Source organism: Gobius niger, assembly GCF_951799975.1.
Source record: "Gobius niger genome assembly, chromosome: 10".
Lineage (NCBI taxonomy): Eukaryota > Metazoa > Chordata > Actinopteri > Gobiiformes > Gobiidae > Gobius > Gobius niger.
This window is the reverse complement of record NC_136861.1, coordinates 3,155,332-3,177,643: the sequence shown is the minus strand read 5'-3', so window position 1 is coordinate 3,177,643 and position 22,312 is coordinate 3,155,332. Positions and strand designations below refer to the sequence as shown.

At 41.6% G+C, this 22,312-nt stretch overlaps 1 protein-coding gene across 1 annotated transcript; it reads left to right on the top strand.

The window, feature by feature from the left end:
* On the top strand, positions 1–14,740 carry LOC306969156 (uncharacterized protein; the record flags this gene model as incomplete). The annotated part of the gene is made up of 12 exons (XM_079564756.1): positions 1–26; positions 2,295–2,386; positions 2,572–2,614; positions 2,694–2,722; positions 4,236–4,293; positions 5,695–5,744; positions 5,999–6,022; positions 10,314–10,371; positions 10,769–10,827; positions 14,322–14,456; positions 14,567–14,587; positions 14,646–14,740. Exons 2-12 carry the CDS (start codon positions 2,296–2,298, stop codon positions 14,738–14,740), a joined length of 663 nt encoding a protein of 220 aa, XP_079420882.1. The 5' UTR covers positions 1–26; position 2,295.
* Positions 14,741–22,312: the final 7,572 nt, after the last annotated feature.

Sequence of the window (22,312 nt, the reverse complement as noted above, 5' to 3'; positions counted from 1 at the left end):
CAGTTTCAGCTCCTCCAGAACATCAGGTCAGTTCTGCTCCAGGTTTCTCTTCTCTGACGTGGAATCTGATGTGTTTGGTGTTTGGAGACAGGATGTTTGAGTGAAATGAACCTCATTCACCTCCTCCCTCGAGATCAGACCTGTAGGCCTTAGCTTTCAAACCAGGCCGTGAGCTCCAGGCAACAAGCTTAGATTTGGGTAGAGCTGAACTGGAGGGAATGTGCGGGTTGAACTGCAGATTCTGTGTCCGAATGTCCACCCTAGTCTCTAACCAAGGCCGGATTTATGAAGGGGCTCACAGGGGCCCAGCAGGTTGAAGGGGCCCCGGGCATACGGAGAAAAATGTGTCTAAACCAGGTCTAAACCAGGTCTAAACCAGGTCTAAACCAGGTCTAAACCAGGTCTAAACCAGGTCTAAACCAGGTCTAAACCAGGACTAAACCAGGTCTAAACCGGGTCTAAACCAACGGTGTGAGCTGGTTCATTGAGCTGATATTGTTCTGTTAAAATGCATGAAAAAGATCTCAGTGGGAGGATCCCCAGACCCCCCCTTTTAAACGAGTCCCCCCACCAGTCTGGCAGCAGCAACGAGGGCCACGGAGCTCAGTCGTTTCACAGATTTGTCCTTTTTTTAAACTGGTGCTGTTTTAGAAGTTCCTTCTATGTTCAATTAAAAAAACACCCTTTCATTGTAGAGAGAGAGAAATCAGACAGACAGACAGACATGTGGGGGGCCCTGAAGAAAACTTAAGCCCCGGGGCCCATTTTACTTAAATCCGGCCCTGACCCTTCATTCACTACATAGGCCTGCACTATATAGTCACTATATAGTGACTATATAGTGACTATATAGTGACAGATTCTGTTGGCGATCGGGACAGAAGCCACAACTCTGACCTGTGTGACGAAAAACAGCAACACCAAGAGTATTTCTGCGACAAAAAACAAACTCAGACACGGTGGAATAAATATGAGTCAGACACTTTTATTTAACATGGATTTACATCAATGGCCTGGATTATTCCAGAGGAAGCTATCAGTCATTTAGCTCGAGCTAAAGGTTAGCCGCTAACGTTAGCGTGAAGCTATCAGTCATTTAGCTCGAGCTAAAGGTTAGCCGCTAACGTTAGCATGAAGCTATCAGTCATTTAGCTCGAGCTAAAGGTTAGCCGCTAATGTTAGCATGAAGCTATCGGTCATTTAGCTCGAGCTAAAGGTTAGCCGCTAACGTTAGCATTTTTCACTGTTTATATTCAAGTGGTTTATTCGTGAGAGAAACAGCTGATTTACTTCAGCCGTGTTTAGTTCAAAGACCCGTCTCTGTCGGTTCTTCTCAGACTCTCCCAGTGCATTGTGGTCTAGCCTGACAGAATGCATTGTGGGAACATATAGTCGATATAGGGACGATATAGTTGCTATATAGGGAATAGTGTGGACATTCGGACACAGCCTTAGTTATTGGTTAATTTAGAATCCAGTTTATAACACTTTTAAAACTGCTCTATTCACGTGTGAAGCTAAACAATACGTTTTTATCTGAAAGAGGAAAATACAGTTTAAGGGGCTTGGATCAGTTTAAAGGGGGGTATTCTGTAAAATGGACTTTTTCAAGCTTTCCATCATGTTATTCTGTCACTCCCTCATTAAAAACATGTCTGAAGTGTTGCCTTGGCACATTCACGTATTTCTGAGTAATCTGTAAAAACTCTGACGGCGGCCATTTTAGGGATAGGTTTGCCTGAGTCCTCCTAGGAACGCCCCCACCTCCTGGAGACGCCTCCGAGCTTTCGTCACCAGCCGAGTAACCAACCACTGCTCCTCAGCAGAACCCCCTCCCCACTGATGCCACAGACAGCGTGTGGAGGGGGCGTGTCTAAAGGCTCAGAGGTTCTTAAAGAGACAGAGGCCTATTTCAAGACATTCACTACCGCCATTTTGAGAGAGACATTTTATACAAGGCAGTTCTTCTAATTTACTGCATTTACAGACCAACAGAAGGTTTGTCAAAGCTCGGGGAGGGTTCAGGGGGGTTCGGGGGGGTCAGAGTTCACAGAGGGTTCAGGGGGGTTCAGGGGGGGTTCGGGAGGGGTTCAAGGGGGGGTGGTCAGAGTTCACAGAGGGTTCAGGGGGGGTTCAGGGGGGGTTCAGGGGGGGTCAGAGTTCACAGAGGGTTCAGGAGGGGTTCAGGGGGGGTTCAGGGGGGGTCAGAGTTCACAGAGGGTTCAGGAGGGGTTCAGGGGGGGTTCAGGGGGGGTCAGAGTTCACAGAGGGTTCACAGCTGTGTTTGTTTCCAGGATGTTTCCGGTTCTGCTGCTCGGTCTGTCGGTGCTGCTGTGCCTGGTCCTGCTCGCGCCGCTGTGTGTGCGCTGCCACCGCCGGCCCCCCAGTGAGGATACGTGACCTCTGACCTCAGACACGTGACCTCTGACCTCAGACACGTGACCTCTGACCTCAGACACAGACGTGACCCTGACCTCAGACACAGACGTGACCCTGACCTCAGTCCCAGGTCACTCCACTGACCTCAGTCCCAGGTCCCCCCCCCCTGACCTCCTCCTCTTGTCTCCTCAGGGTCCATCAGTCAGACGCACACCTCTGAGGACACCTACATCCCGTCAGTTCTGCTCAGCATCAGCCTCACAAAAACACCTTCACTTTATTTCATGTTCTCTCTCTTTTGTTTTTCCCGTCAGGCCGACGCAGTTCCGGATCCACCGACCCGGTGAGTCCAGCTCTGTCTCCTCCTGCTCCTTAAAAGGGCAGAAAGGCGGGGCCTCACGGGGTGGGCGGGGCCTCCACAGAGCTCCACACCTGGATTGACTTCAATAATACTCATATTTATCATCTGTGTAGGCTCTCAGTCGTGCAGGAGTTATCCATCCTCAATGAAGGTTCTTGAGGCCTCGTCTGTACTCTGTAGTTGAAGTGTCGAATGTTTCGCCTCTTCATCCAAAAGGCTTCATCAGTGACACTAAGGTTCAGCTCAGTCCAGATAAAGACCACAGGGAGGAGGTCACCTCGGCTCCTCCCCTCTGTTAAAGCGAGGAGGACCAGTCTATATCTCACTACCATGATGACAAAACCTTCTGCTGGTCTGTAAATGCAGTAAATTAGAATAACTGCCTTGTATTAACCTCTAACACCCGCCTGAACCAAATGCATTCTGTCCTCTTTGGCTGTAGGCCTGTGTAACACCTCATTTGAAAGCTAAGACCCACAAAACTGATCTTTTTCCTCACGTTGTTGCTGTGTTATGTCACCTTTTTTTTTTTGGGTCACTTTAGTCAAGTTTTTTCTCATTTTTTGGTTGAATTTTTGTCACTTTTTTGTTGAGTTTTTGTAATTTTTTTGTTGATTTTTTTGTTGAATTTTTGTCACTTTTTTGTTGATTTTTTGTCACTTTTTTGTTAAATTTTTGTCACTTTTTTGTTGATTTTCTGTCACTTTTTTGTTGAGTTTTTGTACTTTTTTTTTTTTTTTTTGTTGAATTTTTGTCACTTTTTAGTTGAATTTTTGTCACTTTTTTGTTTGAGTTTACATCCTTGTTTTCTTCTCATTTTTTGTGGCTGTTTTGGTGCTTTTTGATTCGGGTAAAGCCAAACTGGAGAAAATGGGCTCCGTTCAGGTGGGAGTTAAGAGGTTAAATGTCTCTCAAAATGGCTGTCGTGAATGTCTTGAAATAGGCCTCTGTCTCTTTAAGAACCTCTGAGCCTTTAGACACGCCCCCTCCACACGCTGTCTGTGGCATCAGTGGGGAGGGGGTTCTGCTGAGGAGCAGTGGTTGGTTACTCGGCTGGTGACGAAAGCTCGGAGGCGTCTCCAGGAGGTGGGGGCGTTCCTAGGAGGACTCAGGCAAACCTATCCCTAAAATGGCCGCCATCAGAGTTTTTACAGATTACTCAGAAATACGTGAATGTGCCAAGGCAACACTTCAGCCATGTTTTTAATGAGGGAGTGACAGAATAACATGATGGAAAGCTGGAAAAATACCCCCCCTTTAACACTCTCAACTGTGGCGGGGCCGGATTTACGTAAGACGCGCCCCAGGGCTAGAGTTTTTTCAGAGCCCCCCCTTATACTGCATGTCTGTCTGTCGGATTCCAATGAAAATGTGAAGAGGGTCGGGAGCCACGGATCCTTCAATCGCTTCACTACTTCCTGGACGACTGAGAGCCTCCACAAACACATTCAGTTTCTCACGACTTGCAGAACTTATTCATCTGTTTGTGTCCCAGGACAGACATCCACAGACCAGAACTACACCCATCATCCATCCAACCACCCGTCTCTACAGTGAGTACTTCTACTACTACTACTACTACTACTACTACTACTACTACTGCTACTACTACTGCTACTACTACTACTACTACTACTACCAGGGGCGGTCTGGCCATATGTCCTGTATTCTGGAAGAGCACAGAAGGGCCACTGGCTCTAGGGTCACTGGTCTGGCCTCTCACTTTACCTTACCCTTACCCCCGATAGTAACCGAGCTTTACCCAAATCTAAAAGCTTAAAAGAAAAGCATCCAAAAACAAAAATGTGCTGGAATAGCAACAAAAATGTGACAAGAAAGTGAGAAAAACACAACAAAATGTGACGAAAACGTTACGACAAAGCGATGAAAAGAGCGATGAAAAAAAAAGAAAAACAAGAGACGAAAACACAACGAATAAGTGACGAAAAAGTGACGAAAAAGTGACAAAAAAATTACCAAAAATTACCAAAAAATCCTAAAAATTAGACGAAAAATTTGACCAAAAATTTGACCAAAAAATGACAAAAAAAATGACAAAAAATGACAAAAATTAGACGAAAAAATGACAAAAATTAGACGAAAAAATGACAAAAAATGACCAAAAAATGACAACAATTAGATGAAAAATTTGACAAAAAATGACAAAAATTAGACGAAAAAATGACAAAAAATGACAAAAAATTGACCAAAAAATAACAAAAATTTGACAAAAAATTGACCAAAAAATGACGAAAATTTGACAAAAATTTGACCAAAAAATGACAAAAAAGTGAAGAAAAAGTGACAAAAAAGTGACCAAAAAATGACAAAAAATGACCAAAAAATCATAAAAAATTAGACGAAAAATTTGACCAAAAATTTTACGAAAAAATGACCAAAAAATGACAAAAATTAGACGAAAAATTCTACCAAAAATTTGACCAAAAATTTGACCAAAAAATTGACCAAAAAATGACAAAAAATGACAAAAAAATGTCAAAAAAGTGACGTAAAAGTGACGAAAAAGTGACTAAAAACACGCCAAAAAGCCACAAAAAAAGTAATGAAAAATGCAGCGACAATGTGACAAAAAGTTACCGTCACTTTTCTAGATTTGAGCTTTCAAATGAGACGTTACAGTGTTGCTCTCCAGTCAATCAGCCTTTAGATTTGGGTAAAGCCGAACTGGAGAAAACGCTCTGGGTTAAGGCGGGGGGTCAGAGGTTCACATGTGTATTTGTGGAAGTGTCGCATTTACGCTAATCTGGGCCAGACTGACCAGAGTCCAGGGCTGTTCTTCTGTCCCAGTCCGGCCCTGACTACTACTACTACTACTACTACTACTACTACTGCTACTACTACTATTACTACTACTGATACTACTACTATTACCAATAATGTACATGTCTGTCTCGGTTTTTTTTCTTATTGTGGAATTTTATACATTTTTCTAGTATCTCTATGAACAGACCGAGCTGTCCATCCTTCACCCCCACGGAGACAGGTACTGCAAATACTACTACTACTACTACTACTACTACTACTACTACTACTACTACTACTACTACTACTACTACTACTACTACTACTACTACTACTACTACTGTCTCCTTGTTGTTTTGGATCTTGAAAAATCCCGTTGTACCACGTGGGGTCTGCTGATGACGTCCCTGGTACTCGGACCCCGCTGTACTTGTACTAATACCGTAGTACTTGTGGTATTTCTGAAGTAACGTTTGTTCTTGTGTGTTTGAACAGAGAGTAACAACGACTACGAGAACGGTGAGGACCCGACGACAAACACGAGCTCGTTACTCAGTCACAGTCACAGGCTTCGTTTACGCGGAGACAGAATCTGATCCTGATCTGATCCTGATCTGATGAATCTGATCCTGATCTGATGAATCTGATCCTGATCTGATGAATCTGATCCTGATCTGATGAATCTGGTCCTAATCTGATGAATCTGATCCTAATCTGATGAATCTGATGAATCTGATCCTGATCTGATTAATCTGATGAATCTGATGAATCTGATCCTGATCTGATGAATCTGATCCTGATCTGATGAATCTGATCCTGATCTGATGAATCTGATCCTGATCTGATGAATCTGATCCTGATCTGATGAATCTGATCCTGATCTGATTAATCTGATCCTGATCTGATGAATCTGATCCTGATCTGATGAATCTGGTCCTAATCTGATGAATCTGATCCTAATCTGATGAATCTGATCCTGATCTGATTAATCTGATGAATCTGATGAATCTGATCCTGATCTGATGAATCTGATCCTGATCTGATGAATCTGATCCTGATCTGATGAATCTGGTCCTAATCTGATGAATCTGATCCTAATCTGATGAATCTGATTAATCTGGTCCTGATCTGATGAATCTGATCCTGATCTGATGAATCTGATCCTGATCTGATGAATCTGGTCCTAATCTGATGAATCTGATCCTGATCTGATTAATCTGATGAATCTGATGAATCTGATCCTGATCTGATGAATCTGATCCTGATCTGATGAATCTGATCCTGATCTGATGAATCTGGTCCTAATCTGATGAATCTGATCCTAATCTGATGAATCTGATTAATCTGGTCCTGATCTGATGAATCTGATCCTGATCTGATGAATCTGATCCTGATCTGATGAATCTGGTCCTAATCTGATGAATCTGATCCTGATCTGATTAATCTGATGAATCTGATGAATCTGATCCTGATCTGATGAATCTGATCCTGATCTGATGAATCTGATCCTGATCTGATGAATCTGATCCTGATCTGATGAATCTGGTCCTAATCTGATGAATCTGATCCTGATCTGATTAATCTGATGAATCTGATGAATCTGATCCTGATCTGATGAATCTGATCCTGATCTGATGAATCTGATCCTGATCTGATGAATCTGATCCTGATCTGATGAATCTGATCCTGATCTGATGAATCTGATCCTGATCTGATGAATCTGGTCCTAATCTGATGAATCTGATCCTAATCTGATGAATCTGATTAATCTGGTCCTGATCTGATGAATCTGATCCTGATCTGATGAATCTGATCCTGATCTGATGAATCTGATGAATCTGATGAATCTGATCCTGATCTGATGAATCTGATCCTGATCTGATGAATCTGATCCTGATCTGATGAATCTGATCCTGATCTGATGAATCTGATGAATCTGATCCTGATCTGATGAATCTGATCCTGATCTGATGAATCTGATCCTGATCTGATGAATCTGATGAATCTGATGAATCTGATCCTGATCTGATGAATCTGATCCTGATCTGATGAATCTGATCCTGATCTGATGAATCTGACTCTGACGTGAATATAAACGGGTCAGATCGGATTATTGGGTGATCTGACTCCTCTAAACGCTGCCTGTAGACCAGTTTGTGCAGCAGGGGGCGCTGTGTGAAACCTGCAGCTTCAGACCTGGAGCCGTTAGTGTCAGGACTGCCCCCCCCCCCCTTTAGCTTTACCTCGGTCAGACCACACCAGACTGGAACCTTCTCCGCTCCACATCCAGGACAGTGAGAGTCATTTGTAGTTTCATAAATAAGTGCCAGCTCGTTGTATCAGACCGACAGCGCCACCTGCAGGCCCACCTCTTCAGAACTGGGTCCCAGGTGTGGGAAAGTGGCTCCGCCCCCTCGTCCCGGTTCACAGTCTGGGGCGTTGGGGAAGCTGCAGACCCGGAGCCGAGATACATCCACCGTGAGACAGATCCACCATGATACTGCGCCCTCTGCTGGTCAGAGCGGATCCACAACGGCATTATTTGTTCATAATTTATGTTTTACAATAATTGTTAGGTTAAGTTTAAAGGAACAGGCCAGCGTTTTTCCATCCTGAGATATGTTCTTACCTGAGCTGTGACGAGTTCTTTAGGACCTGTCTGATCTTCAGTCACGTAAACCCAGCGCAGACGGCGTTAGCATTTAGCCTCTCCCTCTCTCCTCTATAGCTCCAAAACAGGTCAAGATAGAAGCTACCAAGCTCTTCCACGTTTTCCCTATTTAAACATGGTTACGTGAAGTGTTCCACTACAAAGTATAAACAGTAAAGTGAAGATTACTGCGCGGATTTCAAATTACTCCTGGTATTATTACGCCTTACAATATAGTTCCCCCTTTTATCCGCTTAGAAAATCCACATTGTTTAATTGTGTGTAATTATACTTTGTAGTGGAACACTTCACGTAACCATACTTAAATAGGGAAAACGTGGAAGAGCTTGGTAGCTTCTATCTTGACCTGTTTTGGAGCTATAGAGGAGAGAGGGAGAGGCTAAATGCTAACGCCGTCTGCGCTGTGTTTACGTGACTGAAGATCAGACAGGTCCTAAAGAACTCGTCACAGCTAAGGTAAGAACATATCTCAGTATGGAAAAACGCTGGCCTGCTCCTTTAACTTTAAATTATGAACAAATAATACTGTCGTGGATCCGTCTCGGCTCCGGGTCTGCAGTGTTACTGTTCCTGAGCCTGGGGGGCGTTTCCGGATCTCGACAACTTCTCTGGTCCAGCAGTGGTTTTCGTTGCTCTCATGGCCTTGTCCTGGTCCATGAGGAGGTTCTCCCTGGTCCATGAGGAGGTTCTCCCTCTCCCAGTGCCCGACCTCAGCTGCTGTTGTTCTGCTGCTTTAGATCTTTCCAGGGGCTGGACTGGGACTGAGAAACAGCCCTGGACTCTGGTCAGTCTGGCCCAAATTAACGTCCACAAATACACATGTTAACCTCTGACCCCCCGCCTTAACCGAGAGCATTTTCTCCAGTTCGGCTTTGCCCAAATCTAAAAGCTTCTTGACTGGAGAGCAACACTGTAACACCTCATTTTTTCGTTGTGTTTTCGTCTCTTGTTTTTCGTTTTTTTTTTTTCATGTTATTGTTGTTTTTTCATGGCTTTTTTTCATTGCTTTGTCGTCACGTTTTCGTCACGTTTTGTCACTTTTTTGTTGCTTTTCCAGCGCATTTTTGTTTTTGGAAGGTTTTCTTTTAACCCCTTAACTCCCACCTGAACCGAGCACATTTTCTCCAGTTTGGCTTTACCCCAATCCAAAAGCTTCTGGAGAAAAGCTGAGGAAAAAAGCAACAAAACTGAGACGAAAACAATGATGGAAATGTGACAAAAAAGTGACGAAAAATGTATGAAAAAGTGGCAAAACTGTGACAAAAAAATGACAAAAATTAGACGAAAAAATGACAAAAATTTGACAAAAATTGGACCAAAAAATGACCAAAAAACGACCAAAATTAGACGGAAAAAAAAAAGACCAAAAAATGACAACAAATGACAAAAATTAGACAAAAAAATGACAAAAAATGACAAAAAATGACAAAAAATGACAAAAAAATGACAAAAAAATGACAAAAAATGACAAAAATTTGACAAAAAATGACAAAAAAATGACAAAAAAATGACAAAAAAATGACAAACAAATGACAAAAATTAGACAAAAAAATGACAAAAAAATGACAAAAATTTGACAAAAATTTGACAAAAAAATGACAAAAAAATGACAAAAAAATGACAACAAAATGACAAAAAATTGACAAAAAATTGACAAAAAATTGACAAAAATTTGACCAAAAAATGACCAAAAAATGACAAAAAAATTACACAAAAAATTACAAAAATGGGACAAAAATTTGACAAAAAAATGACAAAAAAGTGACAAAAAAATGATGGAAAAAGGTCCTCTCGGTTCAGGCGGGAGTTAAGAGGTTAAGCTTTTAGATTTGGGTAAAGCTCGGTTTCGCCCGGGGGTGAGGGTGAGGTAACGTGAGAGGCCAGACCAGTGGCCCTTCTGCTCTTCCAGAATACAGGACATAAGGCCAGTCCGCCCCTGGATCTTCCCTTCTTCCTTCTCTGTCCTGAGCAGCTGTTGTTGTGTTGTTGTGTTGTTGTGTTGTTGTGTTGTTGTGTTGTTGTGTTGTTGTGTTGTGTTGTTGTGTTGTTGTGTTGTTGTGTTGTTGTGTTCTTGTGTTCTTGTTGTGGCTCCAGCAGGGGGCGCTGTCCTGCACGTCTGACCGTGTGATGTCGTTACAGTGTCGTCACACGGAGACTGTGAGGCGGCTCTGGAGGACATCGCAGACCCCGGATACATGTGAGGCTTTACCCAAATCTAAACACACACACCTGTAGGCCAGAGACACGCCTCATTTGAAAGCTAAGACCCGCAAGACTGACTGTTGCTTTTTAATCACATTTTTGCCCATTTTTCATCACGTATTTGTCGTTTGTCGCGTTTTCATCCTCTTGTTTTCCTCGTTTTCGTCACTTTTAGCCACATTATCTCTGGACTACACAGGGAACAGACAGAGTTTGTGCTGTTTGTTTTCCTCTGACAGACTTTGTGCTGTTTGTTTTCCTCTGACAGAGTTTGTGCTGTTTGTTTTCCTCTGACAGACTTTGTGCTGTTTGTTTTCCTCTGACAGACTTTAAGCTAAACGTCTCACCTTCACCCTTCATGATCTGACTCATGATCTGCTGTTGTTTTGCAGAGAGGTACTTCCTGAAGCAGCGCCCCCTGTGGACAACGACAGCAGACCGTCCTCCCCAGGTACGCACTCCTCTGAGCTCCCCCACAGACCAGTGCTACGCCTGATTTGAAAGCCCAGGGCTGGACTGGCAGAAAAAATCGTCCCGGGACTTTTGAGTCAAGATCGTCCCTCTAAAAAAACAGTCATATTCAATGCAATAGTGGAGGTGATGAGCAAAACAATGAGCCCTTGGCTTGAACTAAAACAGTATAAGCTACGAATCGAGGACAACATTTTGTTTCTGCTGAATAAAAGCTCACGCCTCAGAGACTCAACACTTTCATCTTTTCATTTATAACTTGAAGGAACTTTTGTAAAACGACTTAACAATCTTAAAATGTGCGTTCCGTTAATGAAGTTCCTCTCGCCACTGCAAAACTCTAAATTTACATAAGATCTGACTCCATAAGATCAATTTAAACACAGTTAATTAGCCCCTTAACTCCCAGACAGTTTGGCTTTACCCTAATCAAAAAGCTTCTTGGGGAAAAGAAGCACCAAAACAGCCACAAAAAATGAGAAGAAAACAAGGATGTAAACGCAACCAAAAAGTGACAAAAATTCAACAAAAATGTGACAAAAATTGAAACAAAAATTGAAACAAAAATGTGACAAAAATGTGACAAAAATTCAACAAAAATTCAACAAAAATGTGACAAAAATTCAACAAAAATTCAATAAAAATTCAACAAAAATTCAAACAAAAATTCAACAAAAATTCAACAAAAATTCAACAAAAATTCAACAAAAATTCAACAAAAATTCAACAAAAATTCAACAAAAATTTAACAAAAATTCAACACAAATTCAACAAAAATTCAACAAAAATTCAACAAAAATTCAACAAAAATTCAACAAAAATTCAAAAAAAATTCAACAAAAATTCAACAAAATTCAACTAAAATTCAACAAAAATTCAACAAAAACTCAACAAAAATTCAACAAAAATTCAACAAAAATTCAACAAAAATTCAACAAAAATTCAACAAAAATTCGACAAAAATTCGACAAAAATGTGACAAAAATTCAACAAAAATTCAACAAAAATTCAACAAAAATTCAACAAAAAATCAACAAAAATTCAACAAAAATTCAACAAAAAACGAAAAACCGCAGTTTGGGATTCTCTGATTTGTGAAGTGAATGTAAACACGTCAGATCTGATTATTGGTTATCTGATGACTCTGTCCATGTAAACACAAATAAACTTCTCAAAACCAACCACATGATCCGACTGTGGATGAAGATGAGACGGTAAAACTCACCACAGAGTTACAGACGTGAGGAGTGAGAACAGAAATCACAAAAAAGACCAAACTTTGTAAATCCTTTCAATGGAAACTAGAAGAGTCACCTGACAACTCCCAGCATGCACTTCTTTGCAAACATTTGTCTGAAACAGGGGCGGACTGGCCACATGTCCATTCTGGAAGAGCACAGAAGGGCCACTCAGTCCCGCCTCAACCGAGCTTTACCCAAATCTACAAGCTAAAAAGAAAAGCAGCAAAATAGCGAGAAAAAGGGGATGAAAAGTCAACAAAAACCTGAGAAAAACAACAAAAATATGACGTGACGAAAAGTTTCCATCACTTTTGTAGGTCTTAGCTTTCAAATGAGGCGTTACGTTGTTGATCTCCAGAAGCTTTTAGATTTGGGTAAAGCCCAGTATAAAAAAACATGAATCTAAAAGGAATTCCGTGGAGTATGGTGCACCACAAGGTTCAATTTTGGGACCAATATTATTCATTATTTATATGAATGATTTTGCTTCTGTTTCTACGACCGCCTTTCCCGCTCTTTTTGCTGATGATGCCGATAAAAAAAAATAATAATAAAAAGTCGACCTGGGGAAAATGCACTCGTTAATGTTAAGGCGGGGGGTCAGAGGTTAAAATATGTATTTGTGGAAGTGTCACAGTTACGCTAAAGTGGGCCAGGCTGGTCAGAGTCCAGGGCTGTTTTTCAGTCCCAGTCCGGCCCTGGTCTAAAATGTATAAAAAATCGAGGTCTGAGGTTCTGTGGGTCCTGGAGGGAGTTACAATAAACTATTTCCTCTTATATTCACAATGTGAGGGGCATGAGTGTGATGTCCCAGAGGCTCATCGCTCATTATAGAGATTATGTGTGAACCATGACTCAATAAAGCGCCACCAGAGGGCGTCACGTCCCTCTAGTGGAGGAGTTGTGTAATTGCATCTACATAAAGACAGATAATCCAATGGCTTTTCCCGCTAATTATAACGGACCTTAAAAAATGGACAAAAAAATGACAAAAAAATGACAAAAAAGTGACAAAAAAAGTGACAAAAAATGACAAAAAAGTGACAAAAAAAGTGACAAAAAATGACAAAAAGTGACAAAAAAACGACAAAAAAATGACAAAAAATTGACAAAAAAATGACAAAAAATGACAAAAATTAGATGAAAAAATGACACAAAATTGACCAAAAAATGACCAAAAAATGACAAAAAAGTGACAAAAATTTGATAAAAATTGACCAAAAAATTACAAAAAAATTACAAAAAAGTGACAAAAATTAGATGAAAAAATGACCAAAAAATGACAAAAATGTGACAAAAATTTGATAAAAAATTAACAAAAAAGTGACAAAAAAAGTGACAAAAAAGTGACAAAAATTTGATAAAAATTGACAAAAAAAATTATAAAAAAGTGACAAAAATTAGATGAAAAAATGACAAAAAATGACAAAAAATGACAAAAAAATGACAAAAATGTGACAAAAATTTGATCAAAATTTAACAAAAAAATGACAAAAATTAGACGAAAAAATGACAAAAAAATGACAAAAATTAGATGAAAAAATGACAAAAAAATGACAAAAAATGACAAAAATGTGACAAAAAATAACAAAAAAATGCTGGAAAAAAAATGATGACATGAGGAAAAAGATCCTCTCGGTTCAGGCGGGAGTTAAGAGGTTAAGCTTTTAGATTTGGGTAAAGCTCGGTCACGCCCGGGTGTAAGGGTGAGGTAACGTGAGAGGCCAGACCGGTGGCCCTTCTGTGCTCTTCCAGAACACAGGAGTTGTGTCATTGCATCTACATAAAGACAGATAATCCAATGGCTTGTCCCGCTAATTGTGGGCCGGCGTTAAGGTATAACGGGCCTTATCTCGGTCTGACCGGCCCAAAAGCACGTCGGCCCACCGGGAAAACCCCCCAATCTCCCGATGGCCCGTCCAGCCCTGCGGACACCTATGAAACAGAGGCTTTTTCCACGTTTTTGTCGCTCTTCTGCTGCTTCTTTGTTGCTTTTTGTGTCACTTTTTTGTGGCTTGTTCTGTTTTCATCCTCGTTTTCGTCGCTAGTTTGACCCTTTTTGTGGAGAAGCTTCAGATTTGGGTGAAGCCAAAGTGGAGAGAATGTGCTCGGCTCTGGTGGGGGTTACGAGGGCCAGAGCTCTTTTGTTTGTTGGCTCCATGCTAAATGCTACATGCTACATGCTAAGCGCTAACGGCAGCAGCGGTAGTGATGATGTCATTGCTCTCTGCAGAACACCCGTACGTGAACGTGGACTCAGGTGAGCCCTCGGCCAATCAGAGCGGCTCGTTTCAGGGGCCAGACTTAAACCCGTGTTTTTGCTCCTCAGACTCTTCGGATTATCTGAACGTGACGAGCGACGCCCACCGTAAGTCCCGCCCCCTCCACACACACTGCTTCACCTGTACCAGTATTACTGAAGTAAAAGTACCCTTTAAATGAGAAGCCCGAGCTGAGATGTTGTGTTTCTGTCCTCAGATAATTATCCAAAGGACGACAGTAAGTCCCACTTTGCCCCCCCCCCCCCGTCGAGCTCCTTTAACTCTGGTGTTTTCAGGCAGCGACAGCGACAGCAGCGACGACGGCGAAGGCGACTACGTCAACCAGCCGTCTGTGAGTGAGAACCCCAAACTGAAACTGTTCTGTGAGTGAGAACCCAAAACTGAAACTGTTCTGTGAGTGAGAACCCCAAACTGAAACTGTTCTGTGAGTGAGAACCCAAACTGAAACTGTTCTGTGAGTGAGAACCCCAAACTGAAACTGTTCTGTTCTGTGAGTGAGAACCCCAAACTGAAACTGTTCTGTGAGTGAGAACCCCAAACTGAAACTGTTCTGTGAGTGAGAACCCCAAACTGAAACTGTTCTGTGAGTGAGAACCCAAACTGAAACTGTTCTGTGAGTGAGAACCCAAACTGAAACTGTTCTGTGAGTGAGAACCCCAAACTGAAACTGTTCTGTGAGTGAGAACCCCAAACTGAAACTGTTCTGTGAGTGAGAACCCAAAACTGAAACTGTTCTGTGAGTGAGAACCCCAAACTGAAACTGTTCTGTGAGTGAGAACCCAAACTGATGTTCTGTGAGTGAGAACCCAAACTGAAACTGTTCTGTGAGTGAGAACCCCAAACTGAAACTGTTCTGTGAGTGAGAACCCCAAACTGAAACTGTTCTGTGAGTGAGAACCCCAAACTGAAACTGTTCTGTGAGTGAGAACCCCAAACTGAAACTGTTCTGTGAGTGAGAACCCCAAACTGAAACTGTTCTGTGCGTGAGAACCCAAACTGAAACTGTTCTGTGAGTGAGAACCCCAAACTGAAACTGTTCTGTGAGTGAGAACCCCAAACTGAAACTGTTCTGTGAGTGAGAACCCCAAACTGAAACTGTTCTGTGAGTGAGAACCCCAAACTGAAACTGTTCTGTGAGTGAGAACCCCAAACTGAAACTGTTCTGTGAGTGAGAACCCCAAACTGAAACTGTTCTGTGAGTGAGAACCCAAACTGAAACTGTTCTGTGAGTGAGAACCCCAAACTGAAACTGTTCTGTTCTGTGAGTGAGAACCCCAAACTGAAACTGTTCTGTGAGTGAGAACCCCAAACTGAAACTGTTCTGTGAGTGAGAACCCCAAACTGAAACTGTTCTGTGAGTGAGAACCCAAACTGAAACTGTTCTGTGAGTGAGAACCCAAACTGAAACTGTTCTGTGAGTGAGAACCCCAAACTGAAACTGTTCTGTGAGTGAGAACCCCAAACTGAAACTGTTCTGTGAGTGAGAACCCAAAACTGAAACTGTTCTGTGAGTGAGAACCCCAAACTGAAACTGTTCTGTGAGTGAGAACCCAAACTGAAACTGTTCTGTGAGTGAGAACCCAAACTGAAACTGTTCTGTGAGTGAGAACCCCAAACTGAAACTGTTCTGTGAGTGAGAACCCCAAACTGAAACTGTTCTGTGAGTGAGAACCCCAAACTGAAACTGTTCTGTGAGTGAGAACCCAAACTGAAACTGTTCTGTGAGTGAGAACCCCAAACTGAAACTGTTCTGTGAGTGAGAACCCAAAACTGAAACTGTTCTGTGAGTGAGAACCCCAAACTGAAACTGTTCTGTGAGTGAGAACCCAAAACTGAAACTGTTCTGTGAGTGAGAACCCCAAACTGAAACTGTTCTGTGAGTGAGAACCCAAAACTGAAACTGTTCTGTGAGTGAGAACCCCAAACTGAAACTGTTCTGTGAGTGAGAACCCCAAACTGAAACTGTTCTGTGAGTGAGAACCCAAAACTGAAACTGTTCTGTGAGTGAGAACCCAAAACTGAAACTGTTCTGTGAGTGAGAACCCCAAACTGAAACTGTTCTGTGAGTGAGAACCCAAACTGAAACTGTTCTGTGAGTGAGAACCCAAAACTGAAACTGTTCTGTGAGTGAGAACCCCAAACTGAAACTGTTCTGTGAGTGAGAACCCCAAACTGAAACTGTTCTGTGAGTGAGAACCCCAAACTGAAACTGTTCTGTGAGTGAGAACCCCAAACTGAAACTGTTCATGAGGCTGAGTCACACTTTACTTTAGCCGGACCGACATCTTTTTCCTCGTGTTGCGTCACCTTTTTTTTTGTTGTTGAATTTTTGTCATTTTTTTGTTGAATTTTTGTCATTTTTTGTTGAATTTTTGTCACTTTTTTGTTGAATTTTTGTTATTTTCTTGTTGAATTTTTGTCATTTTTTGTTGAATTTTTGTCCTTTTTTTGTTTAATTTTTGTCACATTTTTGTTGATTTTTGTCATTTTTTGTTGAATTTTTGTCATTTTTTTTGTTGAATTTTTGTCATTTTTTGTTGAATTTTTGTCATTTTCTTGTTGAATTTTTGTCATTTTTTTTGTTGAATTTTTGTCATTTTTTTGTTGAATTTTTGTCATTTTCTTGTTGAATTTTTGTCATTTTCTTGTTGAATTTTTGTCATTTTTTTGTTGAATTTTTGTCATTTTTGTTGTTGAATTTTTGTCACTTTTTTGTTGAATTTTTGTCACTTTTTTGTTGAATTTTTGTCACTTTTTTGTTGAATTTTTGTCACTTTTTTGTTGAATTTTTGTGATTTTTTTGTTGAATTTTTGTGATTTTTTTGTTGAATTTTTGTCACTTTTTTGTTGAATTTTTGTCACTTTTTTGTTGATTTTTTGTCACTTTTTTGTTGAATTTTTGTCACTTTTTTGTTGAATTTTTGTCACATTTTTGTTGAATTTTTGTCACTTTTTTGTTGAGTTTTTGTCACTTTTTTGTTGCGTTTACATCCTTGTTTTCTTTTTTTGTGGCTGTTTTGGTGCTTCTTTTCCCCAAGAAGCTTTTTGATTAGGGTAAAGCCAAACTGTCTGGGATCCGTTCAGGTGGGAGTTAAGGGGTTAACTGTTTAACTGTGTTTAAATTGATCTTATGTAAATTTAGAGTTTTAATATTTCCTGTGAAATCGCCCACACACAGTTTTCTCTGGTCTCATGAGGCTTTTCTCTCATGTTCTTAGACATGACACAGTTTCATATAAAAGACTCACATGTGTCGTGTAGCGTGTATTATGGATTTGAGCGATAATGTTGGAGACTTAAAGGGGGGGTATTCTGCAAAATAGACTTTTTCCAGCTTTCCATCATGTTATTCTGTCACTCCCTCATTAAAAACATGCCTGAAGTGTTGCCTTGGCACATTCACGTATTTCTGAGTAATCTGTAAAAACTCTGATGGCGGCCATTTTAGGGATAGGTTTGCCTGAGTCCTCCTAGGAACGCCCCCACCTCCTGGAGACGCCTCCGAGCTTTAAGTAACCAACCACTGCTCCTCAGCAGAACCCCCTCCCCACTGATGCCACAGACAGCGTGTGGAGGGGGCGTGTCTAAAGGCTCAGAGGTTCTTAAAGAGACAGAGGCCTATTTCAAGACATTCACTACAGCCATTTTGAGAGAGACATTTAACCTCTGAACTCCCACCTGAACGGAGCCCATTTTCTCCAGTTTGGCTTTACCCCAATCAAAAAGCACCAAAACAGCCACAAAAAATGAGAAGAAAACAAGGATGTAAACTCAACAAAAATGTGACAAAAATTCAACAAAAATGTAACAAAAATTAAACAAAAAAATGACAAAAATTCAACAAAAAAGTAACAAAAATTCAACAAAAAAGTGACAAAAATTCAACAAAAAATGTGACAAAAATTCAACAAAAAAATGACAAAAACTCAACAAAAATTCAACAAAAAATGTGACAAAAATTCAACAAAAAATGTGACAAAAATTCAACAAAAAAGTGACAAAAATTAAACAAAAAATGTGACAAAAACTCAACAAAAGTGACCAAAATAAAAACATACAAAAGGTGACACAACACAGCAACAACGTGAGGAAAACGATCAGTTTTGTGGGTCTTAGCTTTCAAATGAGGTGCTGCACAAGCCTATATAACAACCAAAGTGGACAGAATGCATTTGGTTTAGGCGGGGGGTGAGATCTGATGACTCTGTCCATGTAAACCCTGTGAGAATGTGTAAAACACTCTTTACCTCCCGAACAGAAATGTGCCCCGCCGGCAGCTTGGCCGTGAGCTGGAGGAGACGGTGAGTTCCTGAATCACAGGACGTCTCCCTGAACGTCTTAACTCCTGTTTCCTGTTTCAGAAGGAGGAGGATGAGGAGGAGGATGAGGAGGAGCCAGGTGGAGCCAGGTGCATGATGGGATTATAGTTTTTCTGACACTTCCTGAGAATGCTTCACTTTGTTGTTTAAATGAAGTGAACACAATTGTTTTTGTTTCTTTGTCTGTTTACATTCTTGCTGAACTTGATGGTAATAAAACTTGAAATGCTTGAACGTTCCCTCGGCCTGGTCTTTGGCGCCGCCTGCTGGACAGACGTGCATCAACATCACTTATTCTCATCTGAGTGGATTATTTTGATCCTCTGCCCGGCTCAGGTCACATCTGGTCTGAACACGGGAAACAGTAATAAAGACATAAACACGTAGAATAAGTTTGTAAATAATGAAATACATCCATCACTTAAATAAGTAAAAGATCATGTATAGAACGCTACTTAGTTGAAGGCGCAGTTGGAGAAATGGTGGTGAATCTCTGGGTAAGTTGAAAGTCAGACTCACGCTAACTTCACGAGCGATTCCCCGACTTCTCTCGCAGTGACGGGACAGATAGTGTCGCTACTACGTACGCGTGGAGTGATATGAAAACACCAACTCCGGTGCCATTGGCAGCGTCATTATTTTTTTCAGAGGTCCTTTATCAGAAAATAATGACCGGTAGAACGTTGGGAAATCCCATTCAAATCAACGGAGCTTCTACTTACGTTGTGAAGAGCCGGATAATAAATTACAGTAATAAATACAGCAAATGAAGTCCTTTCTCCATGAAGCGCTGACATTTCACATTTACAAATCAAACCACAGATTTAGTTTTTCTATCGACTAAAAAAAGACAAAAACCTGAAATTCATTCTTTGACTAAATCTTTTGCTTTTTTGCAACTGAAACAAACACTGGCTCTTTATCCCAGACTTCCCGATACACGCACACCTCCTCCAGCTGTTCTAAGGGGACCCGACCTCCTCCAGCTGTTCTAAGGGGACCCGACCTCCTCCAGCTGTTCTAAGGGGACCCGACCTCCTCCAGCTGTTCTAAGGGGACCCGACCTCCTCCAGCTGTTCTGGGGGGACCCGCCCTCCTCCAGCTGTTCTAAGGAGACCCGACCTCCTCCAGCTGTTCTAAGGGGACCCGACCTCCTCCAGCTGTTAGGATTTCCTCAGTGTTCATAGACATGAGACACACATTTGTTTATCGTGTTGAAGTCATTGACAGTTGATTGATGACAGTTGCTAACCGGTAGCATGCTAACGTCTTGAGCAGCTTAAACACTGACTGAGACTCTGTCGACAAACTGTAAAAATCACAGGGAAAGGGTTTCTGTTCCCTCTTTGATGTGTTCATTTAGTCTTCAGAGTGAAGCAGATCTTTAGTAAATCCTACTCTTGACAATGGAGATGAACCTGTTATTGTAAATCTGCAGATCTTCCACACATTATTGTTCTGGTTCTGGTTCTGAATGACAAACATTTGAGTGTCGTTCAGGTATCGGTATTGAAAAAACAAATGAACCGTACACGGCCCTGTGACCGAACAGCAGGGCTGGACGGGCCATCGGGAGATCCGGGGGTTTTCCCGGTGGGCCGACGTACTTTTGGGCCGGTCAGACCGAGATAAGGCCCGTTATACCTTAACACCGGCCCACAATTAGCGGGAAAAGCCATTGGAGAATCTGTCTTTACATAGATGCATTTACACAACTCCTCCACTAGGGGGATGTGACGCCCTCTGGTGGCCTTTCTTGAGTCCTGGTTCAGATAATCTCTATAATGAGCGATGGGCCTCTGGGACATAACACTCATGCCCCTCACACTGTGAATATAAGAGGAAATAGTTTATTGTAACTCCCTCCAGGACCCACAGAACCTCAGACCTCTATTTTTATACATTTAATACAAATGTTTGCAGAGAAGTGCATGCTGGGAGTTGTCAGGTGACTCGTCGTCAGTGCAGTTTGTAAATCTTCTAGTTTCCATTGAAAGGATTTACAAAGTTTGGCTTTTTGTGATTTCTGTTCACACTCCTCACGTCTCTGACTCTGTGGTGAGTTTTACTGTTTCATCTTCATCTACAGTCGATCATGTGGTTTGGAGAAGTTTATTTGTGTCACAGTCGCGAGAGGAACTTCATTAACGGAACTCACATTTTAAGATTGTTTAGAAGTTTTACAAAAGTTCCTTCAAGTTATAAATGACAAGATGAAAGTGTTGAGTCTCTGAGGTGTGAGCTTGAATTCGGCAGAAACAAAATGTTGTCCTCGATTTGTAGCTTATACTGTTTTAGTTCAAGCCAAGGGCTCATTGTTTTGCTCATCACCTCCACTATTGCATTGAATATGACTGTTTTTTTTTTTTTACAGGGCCGGTCTTGACTCAAAAGTCCCGGGCCGATTTTTTCTGCCAGTCCAGCCCTGCCTAACTGCATGTGGAAAGAATTGACTGTATTTCACACATTTCTCAGAACTCTAACAGGCATTTGATTTTCAAAATCATTCAAAACTTCCTGAGGGCCAGAGGTTCTGTGCTGGAGGGCCGGATTTAGCCTGCGGGCCATACGTGGCCTACCCTTGTTGTATTCCTTAACTACTGAAAAAAGTAATACAGTTTTTAACCTCTTAACTCCCGCCTGAACCGAGGTGATCTTTTTCCTCACGTCATCACATTTTTTGTTTTGTTGGGTATTCAACTCACTTTAGTCACATTTTTGTCATTTTTTTGTTACATTTTAGTAATTTTTCAGTAAATTTTTTGTCACATTTTTTGTAATTTTTTTGTAATTTTTTTGTAATTTTTTCGTCCATTTTTATCACATTTTTATCACATTTTTTGTCACATTCTGTACATTGTTGTCATTTTTTGGGTCATTTTTTTCATTTTTTTCGTCAATTGTTTTTTTTTGTATCAAATTTTTGTCATTTTTTGTTACATTTTGATCATTTTTTGCTCACATTTTTGTAATTTTTTTGTCAAATTTTTATCACATTTTTGTAATTTTTTTGGTCATTTTTTGTCCCTTTTTTTTTTTTCGTCAATTTTTTGTCCATTTCCATCATTGTTTTCATCTCAGCTTTTTTCCAGTAGCTTTTGGATTGGGGTAAAGCCAAACTGGAGAAAATGTGCTCGGTTCAGGCGGGAGTTAAGGGGCTCGCTCGCTGATGTGATGACCCAGTGTGTCCGGAGGGTGGCGGTAGCGCGCTGAGTCCGTCCGCCTCCGCCGAAGAAGAAGAAGAAGAGGCCAGGCTTAGCAACACTCAGATTTAGCAACAACAACAAGCTTTGACAAAATGTGCTTTTCTCCGTGAAACTGGTGCCAGAGCGGGACTCATGGAGGACATTCACCCCGAGGAGCGTGCGTGGAGCCCGGGCACATCTCCCCAGGTAACCCCCCCCCCCGCGAATCCCCCCAAAACAGCCCCTTAAAACAGCCCCGCATCCACAGAGCAGGGCAATAACCGTTAGCCAGCAGGTGCTAGCCGTTAGCCGCGTTAGCTCCCCGTAAACCTCCCGTGTTTCCTCCGGGTGAGTCGGTGTCGCGTCATCCCGCAGAGAGGACCCCCGGGGGGGGCGAGGGGGGGTCCCGGCCCGGGGTCAGAGCGCGACTCCCGGGGT